The sequence below is a fragment of the Myotis myotis genome, unplaced genomic scaffold, assembly GCF_014108235.1.
Source record: "Myotis myotis isolate mMyoMyo1 unplaced genomic scaffold, mMyoMyo1.p scaffold_m19_p_1, whole genome shotgun sequence".
Lineage (NCBI taxonomy): Eukaryota > Metazoa > Chordata > Mammalia > Chiroptera > Vespertilionidae > Myotis > Myotis myotis.
In genome coordinates this window covers 113,963,572-113,977,980 of record NW_023416313.1, presented here as the reverse complement: position 1 = coordinate 113,977,980, position 14,409 = coordinate 113,963,572, and the positions used below count along the sequence as shown (strand labels likewise).

General features: G+C 40.8%; 1 protein-coding gene across 2 annotated transcripts; it reads left to right on the top strand.

Moving 5' to 3' along the window:
- The first annotated feature begins 3,998 nt into the window (after positions 1-3,998).
- LOC118675356 (gamma-adducin-like) lies at positions 3,999-8,211 on the top strand. 2 transcript variants are annotated; one of them, XM_036347982.1, is made up of 2 exons: positions 3,999-5,289; positions 5,473-8,211. In XM_036347982.1, the coding sequence occupies exons 1-2, from the start codon at positions 4,330-4,332 to the stop codon at positions 6,448-6,450; spliced, it is 1,938 nt and encodes a 645-aa protein (XP_036203875.1). In that variant the 5' UTR covers positions 3,999-4,329; the 3' UTR covers positions 6,451-8,211. The 2 variants fall into 2 exon arrangements, with proteins under 2 accessions (XP_036203875.1, XP_036203868.1); XM_036347975.1 differs by having other exon boundaries at positions 4,001-6,061; positions 6,158-8,211.
- The last annotated feature ends 6,198 nt before the right edge of the window (positions 8,212-14,409 follow it).

Below are 14,409 nucleotides of genomic sequence, written 5' to 3'. Positions count from 1 at the left end.
GTAGGTAACTGAGTTTCTTTCTCTTGCTGCTTTTAAGATTCTCTCTTTGTCTTTTGCTCTTGGCATTTTAATTATGATGTGTCTTGGTGTGGTCCTCTTTGGATTCCTTTTGTTTGGGGTTCTCTGCGCTTCCTGGACCTGTAAGTCTATTTCTTTCAACAGGTGGGGGAAGTTTTCTGTCATTATTTCTTCAAATAGGTTTTCAATATATTGCTCTCTCTCATCTTCTGGCACCCCTATAATTCTGATGTTGGTACGCTTGAAGCTGTCCCAGAGGCTCCTTACACTATCTTCGTATTTTCGGATTCTTTTTTCATTTTGCTTTTCCAGTTGGGTGTTTTTTGCTTCTTCGCATTTCAAATCATTGACTTGATTCTTGCGCTCCTCTGGTCTGCTGTTGGGTGTCTGTATAATATTCTTTATTTCAGTCAGTGTATGCTTAATTTCTAGTTGGTTCTTTATCACAACATCGAGGGTCTCATTAGATTTCTTGAGGATCTTACTACATTTATCGGCAGTTTCTAGGAAATTATTGAAAGACCTTAAAAGTGCGTTTTTTTAGCTCTATATCCTCCATTTCTGTCATGTTTCTTTGTCTCCGCATTATTTATGTTTTCTTGGTGCACCCCCTTGTGGTCTTTGTGTGCAGTCTTGTTGTAGTTAAGCCTTGATTGTTGGCGGCAATACCGGGGGTGATTTGACCTCCAGGCTAACTTGCTATGAGAGTAGCTGTGTCTGCAGTGGGAGAGCTTCTGTGCTGGATCTCTAGGGCGGTGCTAATCTAGTGTTTGCCTGAGGCTATCTGGCAAATGCCTCAGTGCAGGGCTTGGGCGGGGCGGGTCCCCGGGGATCTACAGGGTGGGCGGAGCGAGCAGTTATGGCTGCTCTCAGTTCCGTCCCCAGGGACTCTGCCTCACAGAGTCCCAGCAACCTCTGCAAACCTCGGAGAGAAAGCTGCCTTCGAGTTCCGACCGAAGCCAGACAGTCCCGCTTCTCCAGTTTGAGTCTGGGTCCCTAGAGACTCGCCCGGATCTGGAGCTCAGAGTCTGAAACTCCCTCCCGATTGAAAACAACAACCGCACCCTCCGCCGCCAGCCCGCTCCGCGTGCGCACTCCGTACCTGAGTATTTCACTTCAGCACTACGCCTCCTCTGAGTCTGGGTATGATATTCTCTTTCCTCCTAGTTGTAGAATTTCCACTCAGCCAGCCTTCCTGTGGTTCTGGATGATGTTCGTTCTGTCTTTTAGTTGTATTTTTGAAATGGTTGTTCGAGGCAGCAAACTCCGGCGTTAACCTATGTCGCCATCTTGGTTTCTCAGCAACTTCTTTTTATTCTTATTTTATAGCCTTCCTCTTTGTTATCTGTCATAAAATGATAGTGATGTTAGTTAGTAGTACAACTTTCAGATATCTTTATCTGAAAAAATTTACAAGTTGGAAATCCTATTTTGGTTCCCAAACTTAAAAAAGAAAAGATTTACTTTTAAAGTTTTAGTTGACTTTGTTGGGGTGCATTAAGTTGCTAAATGTAGAAATGTTGGCATAAGTACCACTTTGAGGAGATGTGACACCCAGGCTCCTGGATTCACTCTAGCATGAAGATGTGTTAATTGGTGTAGGATTTCTGATGGAAGTTTTTCTTTGCTCTCAGTTCTAAATACCAGGCTAGTCTGAATGCACACTCTCTCCAGTATGTAACTACTATATTTAAAAGATTCATTAAGCACTTTCTATGGCCTCTGGAATGTATGCTTGTATAGAAATACTATACTTTTCTGAGCACTTAACTGGGTACCAGGTTCTATACAAGATGCTTTTATACTCATCTCATTTGACTCTCAATACAACAATATAGTTTGCATACCTCATGTTGTGGAAACTGAAACTAACAGGCCAGAAATACAATATGACTCCTTCAGGGAATTTATTGAGAAGACAATGTAAAGGGAATAGCTATATAACAATGTAAGGCATGTGACCTCATGGTAAACACAAAAGGGAGTGGTATAGACTGGCTCAGTGGCAGAGGCATGTGCAACACATGTGTGTTTCAAAGAATGAGTAAGTTTGGGTAGGAGACATGTAGGGAGAATCCTCACAAGATGTGTGTTTTGGAGGGAATATCTGTAAAAGGATGGTGGTATGGAGGATGGTGCCAATGAAAGCTTGGAGAAGCAGAATTCCCGCTGAGGAATGGATTTGTAAGTGTGCAAAATCCCTCAGGATCTAAACACCAGAATAAGAAGAAGAGACTTGATCTTTCAAGCAATGAGGAGATATTGCAGCTTGGCAATAATGGATAAATTCAATGGTTTAGGAATATTGGTTTGGCAGTGGAGTACAAGGTAGATTCAAAGTCTAGCAGAATAGTCTAGATAAGTTTCCCAACCTCAGCACTACGTGACATTTTGGTCTGCATAGTTCTTTGTATGGGGGTTACGCTGAGCCTTCTGGGATGCTTAGCCACATCCTTGGCCTCTGCTCACCTGATCCAGCAGCACCTCCCACTCCAGTTGTGACAACCCAAAACGTCTCCAGACATTGCCACATGTTCCCTCGGGGGAGGGGGGATGCTCCTGACCGAGAATCACTAGAATCACTAGATGGCAAGAGATGAGCAGGTATTATCATAACCAACTGCATCAATCCACTGACTTTAAGAATAGCTGACAAATGTAAAAATGGTTTCCTTACCACGGGAAATACATCATCAGTGCCAAAGAACTAATGGCATGGAGACAAGAGGCTCCAGAAGTAGATCATTCTGCATATTAGAAACCTCTGAAGGATACTCCAAAGTTACAGATAATGTACTCTGGATGTCTCCTTAGCAAGAAAGTGGCTGATAACAGGATTCTCTCTCTCCCAACCCCCTACCCTCAACTCACATCTTATTCAGTGGCCACTTTGAATAAGGAATGCTCCGTCTGTCTCAGGCAGAGAAATTACTGATCTGTAATTTTGGTAAGTTTGCATTCACCTTTCTAAATTTTTGTTTTTGGCAATTGGTAGAGTGGGTGGATAGAGCCTAGCCTGTCAATAAAGTGCTATGATTTACCCTGATATATATTTGTCTCAATCAGTAAAGTACCTGTACTGCCTATTGGCCACCTGTTTATTTTCCCAAATAGTTTTATTGGAACACAGCCACGCCTATTTGTTTATATATAGTCTCTGGCTGCTCTGGAGGTCCAAAGGCAGCATTGAGTAGTTAAACAGAGTTCACATAATCCATAAATCTGTACTATTTACTACCTGGCCCTTTAAGAAAAAGTTTGCTGATCCCTGATCTAAAGGAAAAATGCCTGTGTTGTACAAAGTTATAGAATCAGATTCTCATTCGTTGCTAGGGATAACAGATTTCCTTTTTTTTTCTTTGTCTATTCTAATAATTATCACTGAGTACCTACTGAGGGCTAGACACTGTGCTAAGTGCTTGGGATATTTTAATGAACAAAGCAGATAAAGATCTTTGTCTTCATGAGGTTACATATTCTAACTGGTGAGAGAAGGGATATAAGACAATAAGCAATAAAAATAAATTACATTTTATATTAGAAGGTGATAAGTGCTCAGGGGAAAAGAAAAATGTAGAGCAAAAGAAAAAGTGGGATTGGAAATGCTGATGAGATGTCACAGTTAACAGAGGATGGTCAGGGAAGGTCTGATTGAGAAGTTAATATTTTACAAAGTGAGAGAATAACTTTGTGGGGGCATTCCAGGCAGAGTGAGTAGCCAACATAAAAGGTCTAAGGTGGGGGAGTGCCTGGCTTGTTCAGAAACCGCAAGGACCCAGGTGTAGCTGAAGAGAGAGAATAAGGGAGCAGGGAGCAGGACTAAGGAAATGAGATTAAAGAGGTAACGTTGGGCAGCACAGGATCGTGGGGGATGGAGAGATCATGTAAGCCCATTGTAAGAATTTCAGCTTTTACTCTGAATGAAATGGGAAGGAGGGGAGTAAATAATGAGCTTTTATTATACAGGTTTTAAAAGGATAACCCCAGACCGCGGTCCGCCGCCCGTAACGGTCGTCAGCACTCGGGGCGCGCGGGGAAGGAGTGGGGTTTAAATGATATTTTTGAGAACCGGAGCGAGAGGCGTCGGCGACTCAGGTGTCGCCGCTTCCTGCTGCCCGGGGCTCGGCTCCTAGTCCCACCTTCCTCACGCCTCCTCCCCTTTCCTGCCCTCCCCGCTGGAGCCTTGGGGCGCTTAAGAAGCGGCGGCGGCGGATCAGACGGCCGCTGCAGCGCCGGCGGCCGCGGAGAAAGGGAGGGGAGCACAAAGCCGGCTGCGCGCTCGGAGATAAGGGGAATCAGAAGGCTTGAAGCATGAGTTCAGATGCCAGCCAAGGCGTGATCACTACTCCTCCTCCTCCCAGCATGCCTCACAAAGAGAGGTATTTTGACCGCATCAATGAAAATGACCCAGAATACATCAGAGAGAGGAACATGTCTCCTGATCTACGACAAGACTTCAATATGATGGAACAGAGGAAACGAGTTACTCAGATCTTGCAAAGTCCTGCCTTTCGGGAAGACCTGGAATGCCTTATTCAAGAACAGATGAAGAAAGGCCAAAACCCGACTGGATTACTAGCATTACAGCAGATTGCAGATTACATCATGGCCAGTTCTTTTTCGGGCTTTACTTCACCTCCCCTGAGTCTCGGCATGGTCACACCTATCAATGATCTTCCTGGGGCAGATACATCCTCCTACGTGAAGGGAGAGAAACTTACTCGCTGTAAACTTGCCAGCCTGTACAGACTTGTCGACTTGTTTGGATGGGCACACCTGGCAAACACATACATCTCAGTAAGAATAAGTAAGGAGCAAGACCACATTATCCTAATTCCCAGAGGCCTGTCTTTTTCTGAAGCCACAGCCTCCAATTTGGTGAAAGTCAATATAATAGGAGAAGTGGTTGATCAGGGAAGTACTAACTTGAAAATTGACTATGCAGGATTCAGTCCCCATGCTGCAATCTATTCAACACGTCCTGATGTTAAGTGTGTGATACACATCCATACCCTTGCAACAGCAGCTGTATCCTCCATGAAATGTGGAATCCTTCCAATTTCTCAAGAGTCCCTGATCCTGGGAGATGTTGCCTATTATGACTATCAAGGGTCACTTGATGAACAGGAGGAGAGAATTCAACTGCAGAAAGTTCTGGGGCCAAGTTGTAAGGTGCTGGTACTCAGAAATCACGGTGTGGTAGCACTTGGAGAAACAGTTGAGGAGGCTTTTCATTATATTTTTAATGTGCAAATGGCCTGTGAGATTCAGGTTCGGGCATTAGCAGGGGCAGGTGGAGTAGACAATCTGGTTGTACTGGATCTTCAGAAATATAAAGCTTTCACTCACACCATCGCAGTGTCTGGAGGAGGGGGAGTGAACATGGGTTCCCATCAAAAATGGAAGGTTGGCGAGATTGAATTTGAAGGACTGATGAGGACTCTGGACAATTTGGGATACAGGACAGGCTATGCATATAGGCATCCTCTTATTCGAGAGAAGCCTAGGCACAAGAGTGATGTGGAAATTCCAGCAACTGTGACTGCTTTTTCCTTTGAAGACGATACAGTACCACTCTCTCCTCTCAAATACATGGCACAGAAACAGCAGCGTGAGAAAACCAGATGGCTGAATTCACCAAATACTTACATGAAAGTGAATGTGCCTGAGGAGTCTCGGAATGGGGAAACCAGTCCCAGGACCAAAATCACATGGATGAAAGCAGAGGACTCTTCTAAATTTAGCAGTGGAACACCTATCAAAATTGAAGATCCAAATCAGTTTGTTCCTTTAAACACAAACCCAAATGACGTACTAGAAAAGAGAAACAAGATTCGAGAACAAAACCGATATGACCTGAAAACAGCAGGACCGCAATCTCAGTTACTTGCTGGAATTGTTGTAGATAAGCCTCCATCTACCATGCAGTTCGAAGATGATGATCTTAGCCCACCAGCTCCTCCCAACCCCTTTAGCCATCTCACAGAAGGAGAACTTGAAGAGTATAAGAAGACAATCGAACGTAAACAGCAAGGCCTGGAAGATGCTGAGCAGGAATTACTCTCAGATGACGCTTCATGTGTTTCACAAATTCAGTCTCAAACTCAGTCACCGCAAAATATCCCTGAAAAATTAGAAGAAAACCATGAGCTATTTTCCAAGAGCTTCATCTCCATGGAAGTGCCTGTCATGGTAGTGAACGGCAAGGATGACATGCATGATGTTGAGGATGAGCTTGCTAAGCAAGTAAGCAGGTTAACCACAAGCACAACCATAGAAAACATAGAGATTACCATTAAGTCTCCTGAGAAAATTGAAGAAGTCCTGTCACCTGAAGGCTCGCCTTCAAAATCACCATCCAAGAAAAAGAAGAAATTCCGTACTCCTTCTTTTCTGAAAAAGAACAAAAAAAAGGAGAAAGTCGAAGCCTAAAGGAAGTCTTTTTATAATTATTATTATTACAATGTGACGTTGCACATTTAAATACCACATTTAAGTTGATCATTAATATGCAGTGGTAGATCAGATGGGGGGGGTGTAGCAAACTGGACTCTGAGAACTGGAAAGGGGTTTTACTAAAAGAAAAACATATTATGAAGAAAAGCTTTCAAATTCATCTCTCGTTTTATATGTCAAAAAAGGCTTTGAATTTTTAAAAAATTGCTAGTTTTGATTAGCGCTACCTTCATGAAGTGTTATAACTCACCACAAACAGATATCTGTCTGAATTACTTCAGGCCTTCTCTATATCTGTTGGAAAGAAATTACCAGTGAACAAGGGAGAGAATTTTTATTTCTCTACACCTGCTTTACTTGGTAATCAGATTATAATTTTTTATCATTTATTATCGACTGTACCTTTTTGGTTCCCATTGTTTCAATGGGCATTAATAGAATGCTTTAAAAAGCTTCTAAGATAAGCATCTATAGCATTAGTATACACTGGCACATACTTTTTTAAAAAAATATATATAAGAAAAGATTCATTTGGAATTTTATTCATAGTATAAAATTTCCTCACCTGAAGTAACTTTGTTTGCCAAAAAAGGCCATTTTAGTAAAATATAATTTTTGAGAACGTCCTTTTTTATTCATTTAGAAAGCCCCTTATTTTTCAACAAAGGGGATTTTGTACACTTACCATGGGTTATTTAGTTTAACTCTGGCAAAAACGATTTTTGTATGTCGAGATGTTTGTATACCATTCAGTATAAAAATGTCATAAGCAAATTAGCCAATCATTTAACAACAGAGCAGATTTGAGGCTGCTTGGTACTAAATATACTCAAATATAACTCAAGAATCCAGGGACTTGGTATCAACATGATTAGAGGATTTAAGGTATAACTAGATTCATATTTGAACCTTACAATGTATTTTTCTCTTAGTATTGCTAATGAATGAAGAAGCTCTCATATGATAACCAAATGAAATGGAAAAGAATGAGAAAGTGAAGAAAGAATGGAGGGGACAAATGAGGGGTCATGAATAGAAGAATTCTAGTTTGATAATGACTCACAGTCACAATAGGATTTGAAGTGTAATTTATTCGAAACCAGTCCCAAATTTCTAAAATTCTGCTTCTCTACCAAAATCTTTGTATTTCTTGGTTGTTAGTTCAGTTATAAAGGGTCATATACTTGGAACTGATGTATCGTTAGAAGGCAGCACTAGAAAAAGTCAGTAGGTCTAACCTCCCTCCCCTAGTGATAAAACTACCACTTCTTAATTTTTACAAATGTTTTTATCCTTTCAGTTAATTTTCTTTCTAATGTAAATAAAAAATTAAACCTAGGATTAATATGGTTTTTTCCCCCTTCACCCAAGTGATGTCACAAATCAATGTAAAATCAATGATCGAAAGTGATCAGTGGGTAAAAATAATCCAAAGTGTTTCTGGAGGATGAGTTGGCATGAAAATATTACATTGTTAACTGTGTGTTCTGGGCTGGCTCTGTTTGGCTGTGTGTGCATGATGAGCAAAGTTGAAACAGCTGGAAATTTCATCCTAAATCTCACCAACTACTGGAATCGGTGTTTTAATCTCTTAGTGCACACTTTCAGTTTAATTCTGTATTTGAGGGTTTTTTATGTTCTACATCATTTATGTTGTATTACAATGTAATGTAGAAACAGTAACCTGTGAACTATGCTTTTCCATAACTTTTTAAATATATATATATCTTAAATGAATGCAGCGTGCATTAATATTTTTTAAACTACAACAGTGAACTATTTGCACCTTTTGCTAATGCCTCTATTTACTTGCTTTGGCATAAAGAATGAGCCAATGAATTTCTGTGTCCTGTGGAAAATGTATAAATGATATCTGATATTGCTCTTAGATGTAATGCTAATTAATGTGAAATCACAAATAAACAGTATTTTAAATAGAAAAAAAAAAAAAAAAAAAAAGGATAACCCTTGGCTGGTAGGGAGGGAAAGGTCGGAGCAGGGAGGTCAGTTAGAAGACTTCTGTGACAACCAGCTGAGAGACGATGGTGGCTCTGACTTTGGTGGTAGAAGTAGATGGTGAAAATGGAAAAATTCTGGATATATTCTAAAGGTAAAAACAATAGGGCTTCCTGTCAAATTCAAGATAGAATATACCAGAAAAACACTCATAAAGGAAAACTCCATGATTTGGGGCTCGAAAGGATGGATAGAGTTGCCATCAACTGAAATTAAAAAGGCCATGAGTGAAGTTTTTGAACAGAAGATCAGAAATGTAATATTGGAAATGTTAAGTTTGAGATGGGTTTTAGACCTCTAAGTGGGGATTTCAAGTGAACAATAGATTATATGGGTCTGGAGTTCAGGAGAGGAGTCTGGGAGATATAAATCTGGGAACTGTTGGCATATGGATGGTATTTAAAGCATGAGAGTAGATGAGGCCATCAAGCGACTGAGTGTCGATAGAGAGGAGAATGGAGGCCTGAGCCCTAAGGCACACTGTCAACAAGAGATCAGGAAGAAAAGGAGGGACTCTCGAAGGAAACTGAGGAGTGCCTGATGAGGTAGGAAGAAAACCGGAAGAGTCTGGTGTTCTGGAAGCTAATTACCGTATATCCACGGAGGAGACTGACCAATGCTGCTAATAAATCACAATTCTTTTATTGAGGTTCAACAAAGTTCTTTCTCACTTGACTATAACCCAGAAGTTTCCAACCTGGACAACTCCAAACAACTTAAGTTTAGAGATCACTCTTTTAATACAAAATGGCCCACGCCCCATTCTCAACCACTGCGGGAAGTCCTGAGACCTCAATTTCTCCAAGGGTTTCCAAGATTGCTTCTGTGTATCCTGGGTCTGCCTATAATGCAGCCTGCTTGTCTACTGTCCCCTGACCCTTTGGCTGTTGCCCTCTTGCCCATAATGTGCCACTCCTCATCCTTCATTCCTCCAAATAGCCCTCCACTAAGACAGATGGTTGGATTCAAATTGCATGAAATGTTTAGAGTTAATGGAAGGCTATAGTGCAAAGCAGAAAACAACTTCAAATTCAATGCATACATGACTGCTTATGGAAATAATAGCCTTTCTCTACTATCTCAGGAAACTTCTCATCAGCCATGTCCTCTGGAAGTCCCCTGCCTCCTGCCATGTTTCTGGGATACATCCCATCTCAGTTCTTTTCACCAACCTCGCTCCACCTTTTTCTTTCCCAGGCTCATTCTTTTCTAGGGCATATGATGGACATTTAAATTTCTCCCATTTTATTATGCGGAGTAACTGATCTCTTTGTATCCTCATGGCCCACTCAGGCTAAACTCAGGGAGTTGATCTTTCCTAGGCAAAAGGTCCATCTAGATACTTACCTCAACAAAACAATGACCTTACTAGCAATAAATTATGCCATACTTCTGACACCAGAAAGGCTACTTTCAGTTTTTATTTTTAATAGTAATTTTTCTTTTTGGGTAAAAAAATAAAACATTACCACCAACAATCAGAAAACATTACCTCATGGTGTTTAAGAGTACTGGTTCTGTCCTGGCTGGTATGGCTCAGTGGTTAGAGTGTCTGCCGATTCCTGGTCAAGGGCATGTACCTGAGTTGCGAGTTCAATCTCCACCCCAGTGGGGGCACCTCCTCTCTTACATTGATGTTTCTCTCTCTCGCTCTCTCTCACCTCCTTCCTCCCTCCCTTCCACTCTCTCTAAAAATCAATGGAAAAAATATCTTTGGGTAAGGATTGAAAAAAAAGAGTACAAGTTCTGGATCAGTACATCTACATGTAAACTGTGTTAATTTACTTGATTTGGGCAACTCACAGCCTCAGTTCTTTCATCTCTAAAAGGGAGATGGCACTACTACTACTACTACTACTACTAAAAAATAAATGAAAGGGGGATAATAATAGTATCTACCTTATAGGTTTATAGTGATTATTAAATATGAAAATTCATGTCAAATCTTTAGAAGTCTCTGGCACATAGAAAGAGCTCAATAAATATTAGTTATTATCTACTACTCTTCAAGAAATCAATTTAAACTACTATAAAACCCAATGTTGGTAGGGCTACCTGGAATTAGAGGCTTATATTATACATTTTCAATGGTATTACATATTGATTCTTTCCTTTCAGAACTCTCTGGCTATCTATATGAAGGAATATAAATTGGTCATATGCTTTGATTCCTCTTTTATACTCCTCAAGGAGATAATTTGAAATAAAAAGTTATTTATGAAGAGTTTTTGCATTATTTCTATTCATAGCATACCAAACATTCAGAACTAACCAAAAAAGCCTAACAGTTAGAAAATGGCTAAGAAAATCATGATCTATTGATGTAACTCTATGTTACCTTTAAATATAACAAGCAGACAATGATTAAATGTGGGAATTCATAAAAAGAAGAATTAAAAGTTAACACATGAATTACAACTATGTAAAATGTAAAAAATTTCTAAGGAATCAGCAGATAATTTAAAGATATGTCCCTGGTTAGAGTTACATGTTGAGTGAGTTCCTTATTTTCTGTCAGGTTGCTTAAGTTCATCAAACCCTCCCCCCTACAATAGCTGCTCTTAGGCAAGCATGAAATACTATGCAATGCCATGGAAGGATGATGGGCTGGGTTGTGTTTTTTTTTTAATAAATTGCTTCTACATTTGCATTTACTCATTCAACAAATAACTTGTGTCTATTTGCCAGGCACTATTTTAAGCAGCAGGAAGTCAATCGTGAACAAATCAGACATGGTGCCTGGCCTCCAGGGCTTTTATAGGTCAGTGGTAAGAGAGATACAACACCAAAAATTTTAAGTGATTTGGGCACATGGAAAAGATTCATGATTCTAAGGAAGTTTATTTTTTCCAGTTTTTTTTTAATTTCAAGTAAAACGATTTTAAATATAATAATGCTACATGCAATAAACAGTAATATCTCAAGAAAAATGATTTTAAATATGACAATGTTACATGCAATAAACATCAATTATTTAAGAAAAATGATCTTACATATAATAATATTACAAGCAATAAACATTAATATTTCAAGAATAAAAGAATTTTAAGTATAGTATTACCAAAACTGTACTAGCATAGTATGATATCACAAAAGTTGTAGGAAATATTAAAAATCTGCAAATAACAGGATTACTTCTATTGTATTCTAGAATTTTTTTCTTTCTATTTTTGTTCATCAGTTTATGTTATTCATTATAGTCCACAAATGAGTGAGATCATATGATATTTATTTTTCTCCGACTGGCTTATTTCTCTTAGCATGATGCTTTTAAAGTCTATTTTGTCAGATATGAGTATTGCTACTCCAGCTTTTATTCCTTTTCCATTTGCATGGAAAATTTTTTTCCATCCCTTCACTTTCATCCTGTGTGTGTCTTTGGTTTTGAGGTGGGTCTTTGTAGACAGCATATAGTTGGGTCATGCTTTTGTATCCATTCAGCTACTCTATACCTTTTGATTGGAGCATTTAATCCATTTACATTTAGGGTAATTATTGAGAGATACTTATTTATAGCCATTTTAATTCTGTATAGCTAGGTTTTTCTCTCTGTTTCTTCTTCTCAGCAATCCCTTACAGCAATTCCTTTAGCACTTCTTATAATTCTGGCTTGGTGGTAATGAACCCCTTTAGCCTTTTTTTGTCTGGGAAGCTCTTTATTTGGCCATCTATTTTGAATGATAGCCTTGCTGGATATAGTAATCTTGGACTCAGATCCTTGCTTTCCATTACCTTGAGTACTTCATGCCATTCCCTTCTGTCCTGTAGAGTGTCTGATGGGAAGTCAGGTGTCAGCCTTATGGGAACTCCTTTGTAGGTAACATTTTTCTTTTCTCATGCTGCCTTTAAGATTCTCTCTGTCTTTAATTTTTGGCATTTTAATTATGATGTGTCTGGGCGTTGGTCTGTTTAGGTTCTTCTTGTTTGGGGTTCTCTGTGCCTCCTGAACTTGTGTGACTTTTTCCTTTACCAGGTTGGGGAAGTTTTCTATCATTATTTCTTCAAACACCTTCTCTATGCCTTTCTCCATTTCTGCCTCTTCTGGCACACCTACTATTCTAATATTGTTACATTTCACATTGTACCACAGCTCTCTTAAGCTGTCCTCCTGTTTTTTAATTGTTTTTTCTTTTTGGTTTTCTAATTGATATTTTCAACTCTGTCTTCTAATTCACTGATTTGATCCTCAGCTTCCCCTAATTTGCTGTGTATTCCTTCCAATGTGTTCTTTATTTGTGTTATGTCATTCTTTATCTCAGACTGTTCTTTGTTCATAGTTACTATATCTTTTTTCATACTGTTGAGCTTTTTTTTTTTACTTTCCAAAGTTAGCAGGAACTGCTTTTATTTTTTTATCTTTAATTTCTTTATTGGTTAAGGTATTACAAATGTGTCCTCATCCCTCCATTAACCACCAACCCCCCCCACCCCCCACTCATGTTCTCATCCCCCTGTTGTCCATATCCATTGGTTTCGCTGAAATGCATGCATACAAGTCCTTTGGTTGATCTCTTCCCCTTACCCCCACCCTCCCCTACTTTCCCTCTGGGAATTGACAGTCAGATCGCTGTTTCTCTGTCTTTGGATCTGTCCCTGTTCATCAGTCTATGTTGTTCTCTATATTCCAGAAATGAGTGAGATCATGTGGTATTTATCTTTCTCTGACTGGCTAATTTCACTTAGCATAATGCTCTCCAGTTCCATCCATGCTGTTGCAAATGGCAAGAGTTCCTTCTTTTTTTACCACACTGTAGTATTCCACTGTGTATATGTACCACAGTTTTCTAATCCACTCATCTGCTGATGGGCACTTAGGCTGCTTCCAAATCTTAGCTATGGTGAATTGTGCTGCTATGAACATAGGGATGCATATATCCTTTCTGATTGGTGTTTCTTGTTTCTTGTGATATATTCCTAGAAGTGGGATCACTGGGTCAAATGGGAGCTCCATTTTTAGTTTTTTGAGGAAACTCCATACTGTTCTCCACAGTGGCTGCACCAGTCTGCATTCCCACCAGCAGTGCAGAAGGGTTCCTTTTTCTCCACATCCTCTCCAACATTTGTTGTTTATTGATTTGTTGATGATAGCCATTCTGGCAGGTGTGAGATGATACTGCATTGTTGTTTTGATTTGCATCTCTCGTATAATTAGTGACTTTGAGCATGTTATCATATGTCTTTCGGCCTTCTGTATGTCCTCTTTCAAAAAGTGTCTATCTAGGTCCATTGCCCATTTTTTGATTGGATTGTTTATATTCCTACTAGAGGCCCGGTGCATAAAAATTTGTGCACTCGGGGGGAGGGGGGGGGTCTCTCAGCCTGGCCTGTTGCCTCTCGCAGTGTGGGACCCCTTGGGAGATAACGACCTGCTGGCTTAGGCCTGCTCCCGGGTGGCAGAGAGCAGGCCCAATCCCTAGGTGCAGCCCCTGGTCGGGCTCAGAGCAGGGCCGATTGGGGAGTTGGGGTGCCGCCCCGTTATGCACAGAGCAGGGAGATTGGGAGGTTGTGATGCCACCCTCAGTCACGATCAGGGTAGGGCCGATTGGGGGGTTGGGGCACCGTCCCCTGTCACACTCAAGGCAGGGTCGATGGGGAGGTTGCAGCGCCACGCCCTGTCATGCACAGAGCAGGGCCAATCAGGGGGTTGGGGCACTGCCTCCTGTCACTCACAGAGCAAGGCCAATCAGGGGGTTGGGGCGCTGCCCCCTGTCACGCTCAGAGTAGGGGCGATAGGGGAGATGGGGCACCGCCCCCTGTCACACACAGATCAGGGCCCATCAGGGGGTTGGGGCGCCGCCACTCTCACACTCAGGGCAGGGCCGATGGGGAGGTTATGGCTCTACCCGTCACACACAGAGCAGGGCCCGTGGGGGGGGGGGGTCGGGGAGCTCCCCCCTATCAGGCACAGAGCAGGGCTGC

Coding starts and splice junctions, on each gene's coding strand:
- LOC118675356 (XM_036347975.1), top strand. CDS start 4,330: ATGAGTTCAGATGCCAGCCAAGGCGTGATCACTACTCCTCCTCCTCCC. Junction 6,062..6,157: donor TAAACAGCAAGGCCTGGAAG/ATGCTGAGCAGG, acceptor AAAAATTAGAAG/AAAACCATGAGCTATTTTCC.